This window comes from Olea europaea, chromosome 7 (assembly GCF_002742605.1).
Source record: "Olea europaea var. sylvestris chromosome 7, O_europaea_v1, whole genome shotgun sequence".
NCBI classification, from domain to species: domain Eukaryota; kingdom Viridiplantae; phylum Streptophyta; class Magnoliopsida; order Lamiales; family Oleaceae; genus Olea; species Olea europaea.
This window is the reverse complement of record NC_036243.1, coordinates 22,664,893-22,681,521: the sequence shown is the minus strand read 5'-3', so window position 1 is coordinate 22,681,521 and position 16,629 is coordinate 22,664,893. Positions and strand designations below refer to the sequence as shown.

General features: G+C 34.5%; 3 protein-coding genes and 1 pseudogene across 5 annotated transcripts; 2 read left to right on the top strand and 2 right to left on the bottom strand.

Annotated features, from left to right (window-relative positions):
- Nucleotides 1-4,639: 4,639 nt before the first annotated feature.
- On the bottom strand, nt 4,640-5,985 carry LOC111398073 (protein FAR1-RELATED SEQUENCE 3-like). The gene is made up of 3 exons (XM_023025027.1): nt 5,864-5,985; nt 5,462-5,723; nt 4,640-4,882 (listed from the first exon to the last, which is right to left on the bottom strand). The coding sequence occupies exons 1-3, from the start codon at nt 5,983-5,985 to the stop codon at nt 4,640-4,642; spliced, it is 627 nt and encodes a 208-aa protein (XP_022880795.1).
- Nucleotides 5,986-6,842: 857 nt separating this feature from the next.
- On the top strand, nt 6,843-9,817 carry LOC111398072 (annotated as a pseudogene).
- Nucleotides 9,818-10,186: 369 nt separating this feature from the next.
- On the bottom strand, nt 10,187-14,343 carry LOC111397463 (lysM domain-containing GPI-anchored protein 1-like). Of its 2 annotated transcripts, XM_023024407.1 has the most exons (6): nt 13,645-14,343; nt 13,402-13,497; nt 11,634-11,751; nt 11,357-11,518; nt 11,169-11,200; nt 10,187-10,624 (listed from the first exon to the last, which is right to left on the bottom strand). In XM_023024407.1, exons 1-6 carry the CDS (start codon nt 14,081-14,083, stop codon nt 10,338-10,340), a joined length of 1,134 nt encoding a protein of 377 aa, XP_022880175.1. In that variant the 5' UTR covers nt 14,084-14,343; the 3' UTR covers nt 10,187-10,337. The 2 variants fall into 2 exon arrangements, with proteins under 2 accessions (XP_022880175.1, XP_022880174.1); XM_023024406.1 differs by having other exon boundaries at nt 13,402-14,343.
- Nucleotides 14,344-15,045: 702 nt separating this feature from the next.
- On the top strand, nt 15,046-16,623 carry LOC111397462. 2 transcript variants are annotated; one of them, XR_002703254.1, is made up of 4 exons: nt 15,046-15,367; nt 15,855-15,921; nt 16,103-16,408; nt 16,471-16,623. XR_002703254.1 is itself a non-coding variant. In XM_023024405.1 (3 exons), exons 1-3 carry the CDS (start codon nt 15,134-15,136, stop codon nt 16,273-16,275), a joined length of 474 nt encoding a protein of 157 aa, XP_022880173.1. In that variant the 5' UTR covers nt 15,046-15,133; the 3' UTR covers nt 16,276-16,623. The 2 variants fall into 2 exon arrangements, 1 of the variants encoding a protein (XP_022880173.1); XM_023024405.1 differs by having other exon boundaries at nt 16,103-16,623.
- Nucleotides 16,624-16,629: the final 6 nt, after the last annotated feature.

Below are 16,629 nucleotides of genomic sequence, written 5' to 3'. Positions count from 1 at the left end.
TGTGTTGGAATAATTTTTGCTAGTTATTAGATATTGAATGATGATAAAGTTGGAAGAAATCGAAATGAACTTTGATCTTCATTACAGTAACGTCCACTATTAGTAGGGGTGGGCAACCAAACCGAATCAAAATTTTCGGGTATTTAGTAAATAGAATCGTTGGGTCCAAATATAATTATGGAACCGTTCGGGTTCGGTATTATAATTAAAAATTTTAACATTTATAACAACATTATATAAATACAATTAATGACACATTCAATGGTTTTGAAATGTCAAAGACCGGTAGACTACCTTGTTCAAATGATCGTTACGGTCAAAATTTCAGTTGGCGGAGGTCACAGCGTCGGTAGACGATTATATAGGTTCTGGAATGTCAGCGAGGCTGCAAGAGTCGAGACAGCATTATGCATTTTAGTGTAAGTATTTAGGGTTATTTAGTGGGTTGGGTCTTGTTGGGCTAAAAAATGAGATAATAAAATAGGTAATTGGGCCAAAAATTAAAAAATTAGAAATGAAACAAATTATTGGGCCAAAAATTTGGATTTAGAATTTGTTAATTTGTTTAGAAAAAATTAAAATTAAAACAATTTGATATATTCAATATAAAAAAAAATTAGAAAGATTCGGTTCTTCATCTAGAACCGAGAGCAGAACCGTACCCGTCAGTTCTTAATTCAGATACCCGTTCGGATATTTAATTTGACAAGAACCGTCGAGTTCAGTTCGATCGGTTCGATTCGCGAGATTTGTCCAGCCCTAACTATTAGAGATAGTGAATGCCTATTTCGTACTATATTTAAATTTTACTTGAAGTGGCTTGCATGTTTGGTAGGTGATTGAATTATAATTCAAGTGTTTACAAGATATGAGTTTTTTGGAATGTGAAAATAACAAGTGCGTAGCAGTTGTGAGTCCTACATTAGATGTAGATAAAATGTATATTTCGGCTAAAGTTATTATAGAATAATCATCAACCGAACATGTCATGTCACCTGTCATTTCAAGTGAAATTTCACCTGAAGTGTGAAGACATGGATATGCATTCCAACTATTTTTCCCATCAAATGTTCCTTTCTGAATTAGGGCATGTGATCTTATCTATGCAAATTAATTGATTTTGGTAGTGATTTTATGCTTCTTAAATGACCCTAATATCTATGTTGTGGTTGTCAATTATATGTTGATCGACGAAACGTCATTGTGACACTTAAAAAGTTGTGCTCACATATGGTAAATGTCATACTTGTTTGACATGTAATATTAGATAAAGTAGAATGAGATTGTAAAATTCTTTTTACATTGATATTATTGACTACTTGTGTTATTTGAGAGAGAGACTTCTTAAAATCAAACAATTTCCACTTTTCTATCGAAAAAGTGGGTTGTTTGGGCTCACACTAAAGGCAGGAAGAGGTAGTGTCTACTGGGATTCATTTGAAATGGATCAATTCTTTGGATTAGAAAACTGATTTTTTACTTATGAATTGAACTACAACCACTACTCGCTACCCAAACTGAGATGAAAAATAAGGATGGGGCAATATTATTCGATTCCCGAAAAGTTTTTGAAGAAATCGTAGAACAAAACAGGTCAAGTCATGTGAAAATGTTAATACAATCACTAACTTAACTTCCACAAATCGAATTCAAGAGTCTGAAGTCTTGAAACCTCAATTTTTGTTGCTCGAGTGAGATTGTCATCAATTCAATATAAAACCTTTTTTTTCCCTAAATAATTAAGAAATATACGAATCAAAGCTCCATGTTTCCAAAATCTAGCTTCTTCATTTATTTTTTTATTTTTCCAAGTGGCATGGTCAGCTCATTATCAGAAGATACGATAAAAATTCAAGAAATCAAACATTAATTTCTTGTTGATGAGGTTATAAAAAAGCAAAACCACATCCCTCCATTCAGTCCAATTTGTTCTTAGATATGAGGTGAGAATCCACCAAACTAACGATGGAATCATAGTACGAATGCACCAAATTTACTTTAATTATATTTTGACTCAGACAACTATCTTGAATTTGGTACATTGTATTAAATTGCATTGAACAAAGGGATAGGATTACACAAGTTTAAACTTATCAAGTACTTAGAAGTTATCTTTATTGAATTGGAGATATGGATCATTCAATCTTGTAAATTAGTAGAGCTTATGAGAGGAAAAGTGACATTTGATTTGAACTTTTAAGAACATAAGAATTTATCTTCATGCATGTTACCAGAAAATCCCACATTTTTTTTCCCGGAAAAGAAAAACTACACATTTAATATACTACTATGATCTTGCAAAATATGTTGAGTGCATTTTACCTATTGGTACAAAGAACTTTGTTATATATTATTATCAACAATGTCACTTTCCTAAGGTATGAGTAAGTAGACTTTGCCCATGCAACAAAAAAAATTGTATTATTATCGACTCCTCGTTTTCTTAAACGCATTTCTTTTTCATTTTATTAAATTATGTCCAATTGAACTGGCAAATTTGTCTGGATTATTTTCTTTTATTGGATCATTTTTTTTTTTTTAAAAAAGCTATTGACTTCGTAATGAGAAAATCTTGTGTGAGGCCCCATCATGAATTGACATGTGTACAAACTTTTTCAATTGTGTATTTTTTAATTGAAAAGTACGCTGGCTCCAACTTTTTGACATTTCTACTGCCGTGTCTCACTCTCCTTTTGTATTGATTTGTTTGTTTTACATTCTTATGTTTTTTAAATATTTTTCCTTTTTCCTTATTTTATTTTTTTGAAAAGTGACTAGAAATCCCTTTTTAAAATGAAGAGGCAAAGAAGTTGTCCTAAATATAATTTCAAACCAAATTAGAACATATATTGCAACAATTCTTAACAAATAACAAACTAGTAATAATGCTTTTTATATACAATAATGTCAAAGCAAAAACACTTTCATCAAAGAAGACAATATTTAATATTGTCTGAAAATAATCATAATCCATCTCAATTTTGTGTGTGTGGAAATTTAGGAAAATAATTACACAATAAACCCCTCTTTATCTTCTGCAATAACTTCATATACAAAATATCATACTTCAATCACTTGAAAAGTGTAAACAAACAAATAAATCAAATTTACAAATCAAATTCATTGGCACAAAACTTATAACTTCTTCAAATGCATTTTATTTAATAAAGCTCATACTAGTCTCATATCAACACTTTAACTATGTAGTCATTAATCGTTTCTCTATAGATCATCAAAATTATAATAACTTGGATCCTACATAAAAATAATTGATTGATTGATTGAGGATGATGATGATAATAATAATAGAAAAATTACCTTAATCAAATAATACATATTGATGGGGCTTTGAAGCAATGGCGGATCCAGAGGGCGGCCGCTGGGATATAAATATATTTTTTGTCAGTAATAAATTAAATTTTTACCTTATATTGTTGGTAATTGATTTTATTTTCAAACATACCCTATAGCTTACTTGGTGAGTGTTAGCTTTAATATACTTAAAGTCTTAGGTTTGAATCTTTGTCAATGGATTTGTTATGTATTATTTTAATATATGATTTTTACCAAAATTCAATAAGAGAGGGTCAATGAGGATTTGAATTCATGATCTCAAACCAAGGGTTGTGGTAAACTTAACCATTATGTTACATCTTGAATTGTGTTACTAAGTTTAACAAAATGATATTTGTTAGATTTTGATCGTTTTAATGCAAATAATTTTAAATATTTGAATTCATACTCCTCCTTTGAATTATACAAAACTTGGCAACAATGTTATTTGATGAGTTTTATTTATTCCTATAACAGAATTATATATATTCATTTTGAACAAAATAATTGTTATATTTATACTTTAGGCCTTGTTCGATTCCCCCCTTTTTTAAAACTACATTTTTTTCATCTATACATTCTTCAATAAAATAATATTATACGTAAATTCAAAATTTTTCTTTATTTTTAGGCACACGTTCAGACGTTCTCCATCAAATCATCATTCCAAAATGCATTTTTTGCAAAAAAAATGAATACCAAAAGGACTTTTAATATTTTATTGCGGCTAACGGTCAATGATCAATGGCCGCCCGTGCTGACTCAAACTCTTGGATTCGCCACTGCTTTGAAGCATGCTTGAAAGGTAAAAATTTGATTGCATGGGTGCTAAGTGATGAATAAATGGGGTAAAGGCAATCAACGTAGGTGAATATGTTGGGTATGGTGTGTCACCCTCTTTTGGATGATTGTCTTCTCCAACTATAAGCCAAATGTAATCATCATAAGTGACCAAAAAAAAAAAAAAAAAAAAAAAAAAAATCATGTATTACTTAAGAATTGAATAAGGGTAATAATTGTAATAAAAAAAAAATCCTATTTATTACTTTTCTTTTCCTTCCTTTTCTTTGGCTCCAAAGTGCTTTTTAATCTTGCATTTGTTATGCCTTTGGCTTTCACGGTTGGTAGATTTAATATTCTTGGCTCATCCACAAGAGCATCACAAGTAAAATGAGCATTGTTTTTTCTAAACTTTTGAAACACGTTGATAGTTTCCTCATCCTTTTCAAGTAACTTCATTGCTTTCACTAACTTTTCTTTGACAATCTTTGTTCCTGAAATTGTCATTGAGGCAACATTATAGACATTATTTCCTTCGTGCATCAAACTCACTAAGGTGTAATGATTTGGAAAATTTCTCATCGTTTGCCATTATTGACAGGTCACTTTTGTCATTACGCGCAGCAATTCCTTTCTGTGCCTCTTTAGTCCATCTTTTTATTATGAGTTGTGTTGGTATGCAAGTGAGATTATTCAAATCGAACATCTTTAAAGCACATCGGCATGAAATCCCATTGGAGTTTGTGCACTCTTTGTTGACCTTCTTCAACTGCTTCATATGTGTAAAGTTCATAATCTCTACACACTTCTTTCATCCTCACTCTAATGCAACCCATTAGCTCATTTTCAAAAGGACTAAATATTTTTGGGGTATATACATTAACTACATGACTTAAAAAACCACACCTTATGGACAGACGAGGAACACCATGTTTGCATCGATAATCATCTTCAATTCAGCCAAGCGCATTTCTTCCATTTTCAAATAGTGGTGTACAAAATTAACAAGGCCCATTGTCTTGGTAGAAATTTAATGAAAGATATTATTTGTGCTCTCACTCCTTTGGGTGGACTTTATATTTGCTGAAAATGTATCCAAGCTAAAAGCACGACACCACTTTCCTCGCAGCGAAGACAATTTCTTTAGCCATGAGTGACTTGCGAGGTCAAACTTTTTAATTATATCATCCCAAGAAACTTGAAATTCTTCTACACTATAACACCCATGGAAACATTTATTGAACTGCCTTTTGAATTCTGGATTTGCAGAATAGCTACTAAGATGATGTGTGACATTTTTAGCAATATGCTAAGTGCAAAATCGGTGTTGCGTATGTGGAAAAACTACTTCAATTGCTTTTGACATTGCTTTTTCCTCATCTGCGAAAGGATTTTTCGGTTGTCCATTTCCCTCGGACTCCTTAAATGACTCGAACAACCAAATAAATGATTCTGTGGTCTCATCTAATAAAAATGCACAACCGAATAAAACATTTTTCCAATGATGGTTAACTCCAACAAATGGAGCACATATCAAATTGTACTTATTAATACGAAAAGTAGTATCAAAACATACAACATCACCAAAGCAATCATAATCTAACTTTGATCTATTATCTCTCCAAAAAAAAAATTGTCATCCGATTAAATTGATCCTCTTGCATTGAGTAGAAAAAGTTAGGATCCTCACTTTGCTTTAACTTTAAATGGTTTAGCAAAGTTTGTACATTCCCCACTTCAATCATTTCACCTTTTATTCTTTGCAAATAATTTCTCATATCCTTTTTTGGTAAATCCAATGTTTTCAGCTACACCAACCTCACTTGCTAAATAAAAGTATGACTTTGTTGGTCCTATACCGGCATTAACCATGGAATTAATGACAATTGCTTGAGTATTAGACACCTTACATCTTGATCTGAGAAATTGTCTTTTTTATGGTCTAGCAAGTTCATGGTTATGATGAGTATTGATATGAGAAATTTTCCATACTCCACCATCCACTGTAAAATGCACCATAAATTTGCAACATGTTCTCGTCTCTAATCTATTATACTTCTTTACTTCAAACAACTCTTCGTCCCTTTGAAACGCTTCCTTTGAACATAAAAATTCTCGATATTTAATATTTTTTGATGCATCTCTTCGAATATGCCCTTTATGGATACTAAAACCTTTTCTTAAAGCATATGTATTACATATATTATAAACTTCTTCATTTGAACATACTTCCATTCCCACAATGAGTTCTTCACAAATTTTTTCTCTACAACTTAAATCCTCCATTGGATAGAAAACCTGATTAAAAATATTAACATATCAAAAACCCATTCAACCCTTATTAATACCAACAAAATAAATACAACAAAAGATTATTTCACTTTCCCATTTATATAATATAAATACTTAAAATTTAGAGAAATGAAATTAATAAATTAAAGAGTAACATCCCTTGTGAGGCGGGCGGTCCCAACGATCCGGCCCCGTTTCGAAAATTAGGAGCAACAAATGGCTTTGTTAAAAATATTAACAACCCATTCAACCTTATTAGCATCAACAAACTAACTACAATAAAAGATTTCACTTTCCCATTTATATAATATAAATACTTAAAAAATTTAGAGAAATGAAATTAAAAAATATTAAAGGATACCTGCGATTTTTGCTAGATTATAAATTGCCCAAAAAGTGCTTCCGTCTTCCAACAAGATTTTGAAGAGAGAGAGAGAATGGAAAAAGCGGGAAAGAAAAAGAGATTGGAGCCATGTAATTTTCAATTAAAAAAAAAAAAAAGAACAATTGACAAAGCTTGTACACGTGTCACTTCAAAATGGGGTGGGTATGCTCGCCCCACACAAGATTTTCTCCTTGGTAATATATCATTCCAAGTCTCCAAATTATGATATAGCACCAATCCCTAACGACATTGGACAGTTAAATCTCCACTTGGCAAATAATAAAACATAAAAATAGATATCATTTATCCCAAGTGATCTCTTTATCTTTATTGGATTTTTTTTTTTCTTTCTATAATTAGTATCAAAGAATCTTGTTGCTTTGATTATGGGTAGTATTCGAGTTTGATGGCTCAGGAATCTTAAACAGGATTAAAAAGTTAGTGTTTCCTTGCAAATACGCGTTTGTGTACGTAAGCGCCGGCATATAAACATTACTATTTGTGTATATATTATTATTTATTCATGAAGATTTTTGTATAGAAGATAAGTGAAATTAAAGAGTGAGATGGGCACCAAACCTCATGGGGGACGATGAGTTTAGCTTTCAATTAGAAGAAATCCTACTTGGCCATGATATCATTGCAATTCGGCTATGCTGGAATGTACATTATTACCGTGGTGCCTTTCATGCATGGGCTCAATCATTGGATTCTTATCGTCCACAGGGGCGAATCTAGGATTTGGAGTAAGCATGGGTGGATGACCGGTTATCGTCGGTCACAATAAAATATTTCAAATTTAATATAACAATTATTTGTGCTAAAAATGAATATATATTATTTCTGTGACAATTATGGTTTTAACCCAATAAGTGACATATTGGGCAAGAGTTGTATGATTCAAATGAGGGTCTATGGTTCAAATCCTTTTAATTGCATCTAAACCTCTAAAGTCTAAACTTGAACATATATAATTTTGTTACATTTAGTGTCACAAGTTAATGAGTGCAATGATGGTCAAGGCCTCAACCATCTTGAAGTGGGATTAAGGGTTCGAATCCTTTCTCTTGCATTAGCTTTAGGAAAAAATTGTTGAATCAAGAAAATAGCACTATAAAATGCTTTGAAGAAAAATTGAACGCAGGGCCTCATATTTGATAGTGAAAGCTTCAACCAACAACGCTATGGGAGATTTTGGGAAGAAGGGGGAAGAAGGTGAATTATCAGATATATAATATAAATTTTTCACCTATTATCAACAAAAAAAAAGAGCTTCCGACGGATCCAGTACGGGCAGCCGCATCCACCACTAAGCTGTGGTCACACTAGTTTCACCCCTTGCATTTTTCTTGAAAGGTTTGTCTATATTTATATAGTTATTATTATTATTATTATTATTTTAATATGAACTTGATTATTAGACATATTACACAAGAGGATAATTTTCTACTCTCACAATATTTTATTTTTATTCTGCAGACATATAAAATAAATTAATAATACAATTTACATACTCTTGTGCAGAAAAATTAGGCCAAAGCTGACATTGATACTTCTTTCTTTACCTCAATAGATAGGAGCCTGGGTGGTTGATTCACAGCACTGCCGAATACTTCTTTCTTTACCTGATTAGATTGAAGAAGATAAATTCAAAACAGATACACAAGCAAAGTTCATTGAAACAGTAATAACAATCTCAAGAACAATGGTCATGACTTTGTATAAAGGCCCTATAGTCGATATCTTGAGGTACATTAAAGGCGGTAGCCACCATAGAGCCGCTAGTGACTCTGCCTATGGACATTGGGTTTGTGGCAAGATCATGTTAATTTCATGTATTGTAGGCTGGTCAGCCTTTTTATTGTTCAAGTAAGTTCTCTTCAAATTTTCGTTATATATTATCACCATGTAACCTATTAGATGGAGTAACGGGATTCTCTTTTATTATTTTATTTATATTTTGAGCAAAACAAGACGTTGAGGGAATAGCCAGGTATCTCTTACAGGTTTAGCATGTTTCACGGGCATGGTGGAAGGTGGAGTGGTGGCGTTGTTTATGGAACGCCATACGAGTGCTTGAGCTATTGGGTTCGACTTGAGACTTCTAGCAGCAGCCTATTCTGTGAGTACATTTTTGTAATGCTCTATTCCATCTTAGTTTATAACTATCACACCACCTTTGAAGCACAACTTCGAGAGTTGAGGCTCTTATTTCGATTATAGATTGATGACAATTCTATGTTGTCCTTGACAGGATCATTTGCTCAAGAATTGCATATTACATGCAAAACGTGGTGAACAAAGTACGAGGTCCAGTGTGTAACTGCATTTAGTCCCCTGAGCATGATAATCACAGCTGTTCTAGGAGTCATGATTTTGTATGAACAAATTCATCTTGGAAGGTACATATTCTGCTCAAACTGATATATAAGCCCCATTTTGTAGGGATTTTTTATCCCAAAAAATTGATTTTTTGACCGTTATTTTACTATTCAAGCCGTAATTTTTGACTTCTTCTCTCACATGTGGACCCCACTTTTCTTCTAACAGTCAAAAAATCAATTCTCAAAATCCCTACAAAACAGGCCCACAAAGCCTAGTGGGGTTCAAGCAATGCATATATATGTGTGCCATATGAGTCGGGGTGGACATTTTTTCTCGGAACGGGACCGAACTGGCCAGCTGGTTTCAAGTTGAAATGGTGCCAACTGATGTACTTATTGTGAATCTAATTGCAGCGTAATTGGAGCAATCATCCTAGTATTTGGATTTTACTCGGTGGTATGTGGTAAAAGTAAAGATAAGACCACCTCAGCAAGGTTTAACATACGATGCCGGAAAGGCCCAAGAATTGCCTGTGGTGGACATAAAAACATCAGCAAATGTTCATGATGACAATATTGTAACTGCTGGAAATCCCATGTTCCACAGCTAAATTTTTTACAGCGAGGGCCATGTAAACTTAAGTCCTGTCTCCTGTCCCAGCCCCCGTTCCCCTCGTCCCCACCTCATTACATGGGTGTACTTGTACATGAGCTATGCTACAATGATAAAGGGAGGTCACAAAATTAGGTTATAAAATAAAATCTACACCAATCATTTCAAAAACAGATTTTTAAATTATTTAAAATCAAAGGTTCAAATTTTGCCAACACACTTTGGCACTCCACTTTTGTACACCAATTTTGTAGGAGTAGAATTATTCCTTGTACATATATTGACTCTTACAACTATTCAACTTCTGTTCAAAACATCTGTAGTTCCAAGAGAAAACATCGCATTTGACATAGAATCATGAGAGAGAACAACTATAATCTGCATAGAATAAACAAATAAAGACCATGAAAAAATGTTTACCGGTGAAAATAATTGCCAGATTCAGAAGAATTAATAAGATGAAAAATAATTAGCAATCATTGGTTGACTGCATTTAAAAATCTGTGCAGTGGCAACAATAAATTGAATAAATACAACACGAGTTTTAGGACTTGAGAGGAGGTAGAAACTCAAGCAGAACAAGGTCCAACCCTCTGCCATAACTGAAGAATTACAATGGAATCGACAATAGAAACTTGAAAACCAGACCTAAAGTAAGCAGAAATGAAAAACTATATAAATTGTTCATCAAGGCACGAGCATCAGATGTACCAGAGGCACTTCCGGCTGGTCCATTCGCAGGTGGAAATCCTATACCTGCACCAGAGGAAGGCACCACAGAAGACTTTGGGTTCATTGTTGGAAAACCACCAGCCTCGGAAGGTGAAGGGGCTGGTGAAAATAATGAATCTGGAACTACTGTAGGAGGAGCAATAAGTTGAGGAAATTGCTGTGATCCTGTACCACAATCCCCAAAAAAATAAAAAATAAACAATGGTAGGAAAGTTACTGCCCATATAACAAGCAGCATTATGATAGAATACAGCATCTTCTAACATAAGACTGAATGGAAGAAATTAAGCCCTGATTCCTTCTGATAGTTAAACAGGGTGACAACAGAAAATGAATAGTTTTTTTTTCTTTTTTTGAAATGGGAAAACCATGTACACTAGCTGCTGCAGGTTTCAATTACAATGGAGAAGAAAGCTACAGGATTTTTCCTTGGGCATCTACACAAACAAAAGCACACACCGTAAAATCCTTTATATAGTAGAAATATTAGGGTCACCATATACATGCAAGGAATACCCAATTAAGTCAATCACGGTCAGGATGATAAGTGTAAACTATGATTAGGCTCTGCACAATCCGCACAATCCAACAACACCTAAGAAGTTTACAACTAAATTGTTTTTCATATATTAAATTACAACAAAACTCGTCATTATGACAAAATAAAGAGGTGAAATGGTCAAAGGAACAACACTCGATTGACATTTACCTGGGCATCTAGGTTGAAGAGACGAGGATAACCTGCAAGAAAGCAAAGAAGAATTAAAGGACAAAGCTTCTATTTCTATAGATCAAAAAATCAGAAGAATAACCATTCTTGCAAGACACAAGAATAAATTAAATAATGTATAAAACATATGATGAGGACAAAGAATCAATTTAGAAGCATAAGCATACCAGGTGGTGATGCTTCCATTGACAAAGCCACCATAACTGCAAGAAGTCACATTGCATCCAGCGCTCGACTGTTGTGTGGTAACATTTCCTAGCATGAGATTACTACTTCGGCACTGCATGCTCGAGCAAGAAACTGCCAATGAAGCTGGAGTGCAGTATAAACTGCAATAATTCAAGAAATCAGTTAAATAATTTCCTCACGTAGAGATGAGATTACCTCAAATACAAGGAAAACTGAGGATTCAAAGCATATGCCTATTGGAAGTTGCTCACTCACTTGCGGCTCCCTGGCCCACAACTACACTGCACACAGTGACTTGCAGTTATAGCATAACTCCCATTCGGTACAAACAAGCCGTAATCCAAAGCATACTTTGGAAATTTAGATGCACAGGCTGCAAAATGTATATGGAGAGTCATTTACAAATTTGGCCTAGTCGCCTTTCCAACATACATAAACCAAGCTTTTTTTGCTTGCAGAGAATCATTTACAAATTTGGCCTCATTTACCTTGCTTATATTCTTTTAACTAATAGATTTATTGAACACATAAATATGAAAAAAAAACTTTAACGAAATTTAACCAGTTCGCTAACCTGCCTTATACGTTGAACAATTTATTCACTATATGATAAGCCCCAAATTTTATTAGACATCCACTAAAACCCCGTTTGAGCTACATTAATGTAAGAATGAAATGAAAAATATAACCATTACAAACCCCACACAAGAGATAGAAACTCCAATATGGTAGCTTGATGTGATGAATAATGGTCATATTTTTTTATGTTATTGGGCAAATAATGAAAAACAAACAGGGGCTAAGAGACCATAGAACGTGTTGTCCAAAAAAATCATGATCAACTATGCTGTATGAGAAGAATGAACAAAATCTTTAATGAACATTTTAATGGTATACTGACCCTAACCGAGTCTCAAATTGGTAAGTTGAGGCTTAGTTTGTGACTTTGTGGGTTGATAAACAAATTGGGCCTCGTAAGTACAAGCCAGTTTATATGGTATCCATCCAAAGTTCTTGTAACTGAGGACCCTCAAGGGGATGGCCCTTGCTGCTGAAGGGGCGATTTTGGGAGAGCTACTCCCCGTAGAATGTTGGTTTTGTGAAGTTGCGAAGCGAAGAATATGGGTCCCTATGAACATTAAAAGAGCATGGTGGATCGTAACAACCTCTTTTAGTCCCATGCCACTAAGTAAAATCTTGTTTTGTGGGCTTACAACGGCAACCTCCCCTCTTATAAGCCACTTGTGACTTATGAGGGTGATTTCTACCAATACCTTTGTAACACAAGGACACCTACTCTGTCATTTTCAGTTTCCTAAAAAGAATAATTCCAAAACCATAAAAAATTCCTCCAAAAGTGAATTGTGGAAGAAGAAAAAAGGAAATGTAAATTTCTTTTCCAAAAGAAGAAACGAGTAATTATGAATAGGGAACGGATAATTGAAGGAAGTAGAGGAAAATTGCGTAGGACAAAAATGTTACATGGATACTCATAAAAAGCAATTCATATACAATAACAATAACCTAATGAATTCAAAATAGGATCTCCAGAAGTTACTGATAATAAACATAAGGCATGGATCCGTTGTGATTACAATTTTGAAACCCAATTATCATACAAAAGGATATATATTGTAGCCATGTACACACAATTTTGACATTCTTCTTAATTTCATGGTACTCTACATATTTCAATTCTTCATCAACTTGAAAAGGCTTGCAATTTATCTCTCGCCGAACATAAACATAGCACAAGTGTAGAAGAACTTGTTAGGATTATTGTTGGGGTTTTATTAATCACGAAATGCTGTTGAATTATATCAAATATGTTGTTGCTTCAATTTTATTCCAATATGTACACAAATGGCCAATTTTCTCGGATACCAACTGCAATTGATTAATTGAAGTTGCTGTAAATCCTTAATGCATTCAACTCCAATATTATTTGAAAATCTCCAAAAGCAACATATACAAACAAGCAAGCAAACAACAGAACAAACCAAACTAGGAATAGAATCAGTACCAGATAAGGGAATCGCAAGAATGTCACCCTCCTTAATGGCAGGGCTCCCCAACTGATTCATATTCATAAGATCCGTCAAAGTTGTAAAATATCGAGCTGCAATCCCCGACAGTGTGTCCACAGGTTTCACCACATAGGACATATAAATCGCAGGCAAATTGTTATCACTATTGTTGAAACAAGTACAGGGGAGTGGAATATTAAGCTTAGTCCCTACATTAAGCACAGAAGGGTCAGAGATACCAGCATCGGGATTGGCCTCATTGATCTGGTCGGCCGATATAAGTCCGCCATATACAGCGGTGGCGATGGAGGCAAGGGTGTCGGAAGGGCGGGTCTTGTAACTGGTGGTGGAGGATTTACGAATCCCATCGACACAAGAACAGGGGATGGGGATTTTGAGGAAGAGTTGAGATGGGAGTATGTGGTTTTCAACATCCGGGTACGAGATGTCAATGGAATTTGAAAGGAGAAGCGAAATGGGGTCGACGGAGAAAAGCGAAGCGACCTCTGAGACTTTAAGGTCGGTATAGAGAGTGTAGCCCACAAGGGCACTGCAGGTGTCAGAGTTGGAACATGGCTCTATTGTGGACTTTGAGGTCGTCAGTGAGAAGAAAGTAGTAAAGCAGTACAGTACGAAAATGGGAATGGTGAATGCGTTTCTGCTAGCCATTTTGAACATCAAGGGTTTATCTCAGTTTAGGTGAATGCTGGTTTATTTTTTTTGGGCTTACAAGAAAGGCTTTTCTGCAGGGAAAAACTGAAAAGGTAGTATTTTTTGATTTTTGTGGTTATTTTAACGTATTAGGGTTTGGTTAATTCCTGGTTCGAGCTGAATCCAGCTGCACTGTGAGAGAACGTGTGTGAGAGAGAAAGTAGAACTTGAAATAGTGCAGATTGTATGACAGAGAAGAAGGAAGAGCGTTCTTCCGACAGTGCCAACTTTCTTGAACATTGGGACAAGCATTCTCTGGGAAATCCGCAAAATGTCCCTAATGTATACTCTATGAGTGATTTAGTCCCTAAAGTTTTTTCTTGACTCGGAGGTCATCAAATTATGATTTATATGCTTTAATGATCCTTTCTCACGGTTTCTGCCTACATTTGATTTCCATTTTACAAAACTTATTTTAAACTACACATTTTTTTATAAAATAATTTTACACGCAAATTTAAAATTTTTTCTTACTTTTTAACCATATATTCTTCTATCATATATTATTACAAAATGCATTTTGGCCCAAAAATAGGCTTAAATAGGCATGCTAATTTCTTTTAATTTAGGGAAATTGGCACATTTAGTCCCTAAGCTATAGTATTCTGCGCAACTGGTCCTTAATCTTCAAATTTTGGCCCATGACTCCCTAATTTATCAATTTACTGCGCAAATAGTTACGGTTAGAGTACTTTTTATTGAAAAAGACAAAAATATCCTTGTATTTAATTAAAATTTTCCCAATAAAAATTTAATTATTTTTAAAATAATTTTATCAAACAAGGGCTAACGCGGAAACGGGGAGCAATTCCCGCGCGGGAAATACAAACAAGCTATGACCTGTTACCGATTCCGCGGGTCATCTTATGCTCCCACAAACCGCTAGTTAAAATTACATTTTTTCTTTTCCCAACAAAAATATTCTTTTACCTTTTACTCCCCGTCCCGATACCCTCTATAAGAAGTCACTGCGCGGCAAAACCCCTTTCTCCTCCACCATCAAACCCCAATTCAGCTATGGAGGGGACGCGCGTCAGGCGGCGATTGGTTCAATCGACGCTTTTCCCACACAGAGATGGTTCAGTCAACGAAGCTGAAAATTGCGATGGCGATGAATTTGAGGAAGGTACTGATTGTAAAGAAGAGGAGGAAGAGGAGTGGTGTATAAATGGCAAAAAGAGGAAGGGAAAGGCCAATTCAAAGGCAAAATCGAAAACTACACTGTTGCAGGCACGAGCTTCTTCTAAAAAGGTATGCGTGCTACATCTTGCTGCAAGGAATGTACATTGAGGTGAAGAAAATTTTTTTGGGTGATTTTGTTGCAGATTCACGATTAAGATTTTTTTTTGGACTTTGTTTTTGAGCTGTTTATAATTGAAAATTGATCACTTCTCAAGGTGCATCGAAATTATAGATATCACTAGTTTTTAAGATGATTAGATTTGGAGGTAGGTAGATTTTATAATTAGAGTTTATATACAGGTACATAGTTAAGAAGACTTGTTAAGTTTGTTAGATAGAAATTCGAATTTTTATAAGTACTGTGCTAAGATTATGTTGTGGGCTAAGAAGGAAATGGTGACAAGAACACATTTTTCTGCATGTAATTTGAGAGGAAATGGAGACAAGCACACATTCCATGCCGTGATGGCCTGGCCAATCCGATACTTTACATAAAGCCAAAATAGTTGCGTTTGTGAATTCTGCCTCGTATTCATTTTTCTGCATGTAATTTCAGGCTACCGCAAATGGTAACGAAACTTCAGGCAAGCAAGTGGGAGATGGAAATTTCCCAGCTATAGTTCGTAAGTGAATGCCTTGCTACAAATATCTGCCTTCTACCTTCTGTCTTACCCCAGCAAAAGTGAAGAAGAGGAAGAATGTTTCTATGCTGCTTGAGTTTACACCTCGAATTCTAGAAAGTTTAAATTGAAACAATAAAGAGTACATTTCAACTCTGATTCAAATTGTTTGGATTTTTGACAGAGTCTGATTTCTTTCTAAAGGCCTCGGAAAGATCACAGCAGAAAAGGCAGCAAAAAGAGCCAATCCTCATTGAATCCCCTGACGATGACGAGGAGACCAGCTCGCCTCCAAACTCAGCTGCCAGTATATTGGTTATCTTATTTATTGAACAAGTTTATGCCAATAGCTCATAAGCATACAACAATGCCTGATAATTTAAATGACAAAAAATGTTAGATTATACAGTAGTTGCTTGCAACTACAACTATTCTTTTTTCCTTTTCTTTTCCCTATGCTTCAAGAAGTCGGAGGGGTCAATCAATTTAAGTCTTGCTTCGAGTGTGGAGCATGGAAGTATATGGAAGAGAGAAAGTGATGATGGATGTTAGTAAACTAGAACCAAAATTATAGATGGGCAAACAGGAGAAGAGAAGAGAAGAGAAAGGAGAGGATAAATAATAGAAGGGGGAGAAAATAAGAGAAATTTGAAGGAGGAAGTATTTATTTATTTAACAATCAAGTCTAATGAAAAGAAGTATTAACCCTCT

Excerpts from the sequence above, each read along its gene's own strand:
- LOC111398073 (XM_023025027.1), bottom strand. The coding sequence starts at position 5,985 with ATGGTTAATGCCGGTATAGGACCAACAAAGTCATACTTTTATTTAGCA. Across the intron at positions 5,724-5,863 it reads TTATTTGCAAAGAATAAAAG|ATCAAAGTTAGATTATGATT; the intron begins GTGAAATGATTG and ends GAGAGATAATAG. Across the intron at positions 4,883-5,461 it reads CAATGTCAAAAGCAATTGAA|TTGAAGAAGGTCAACAAAGA; the intron begins GTAGTTTTTCCA and ends CATATGAAGCAG.
- LOC111397463 (XM_023024406.1), bottom strand. The coding sequence starts at position 14,083 with ATGTTCAAAATGGCTAGCAGAAACGCATTCACCATTCCCATTTTCGTA. Across the intron at positions 11,752-13,401 it reads TCTTGCGATTCCCTTATCTG|CCTGTGCATCTAAATTTCCA; the intron begins GTACTGATTCTA and ends TACATTTTGCAG. Across the intron at positions 11,201-11,356 it reads AATGGAAGCATCACCACCTG|GTTATCCTCGTCTCTTCAAC; the intron begins GTATGCTTATGC and ends GCTTTCTTGCAG.
- LOC111397462 (XM_023024405.1), top strand. The coding sequence starts at position 15,134 with ATGGAGGGGACGCGCGTCAGGCGGCGATTGGTTCAATCGACGCTTTTC. Across the intron at positions 15,368-15,854 it reads CACGAGCTTCTTCTAAAAAG|GCTACCGCAAATGGTAACGA; the intron begins GTATGCGTGCTA and ends ATGTAATTTCAG. Across the intron at positions 15,922-16,102 it reads AAATTTCCCAGCTATAGTTC|AGTCTGATTTCTTTCTAAAG; the intron begins GTAAGTGAATGC and ends GATTTTTGACAG.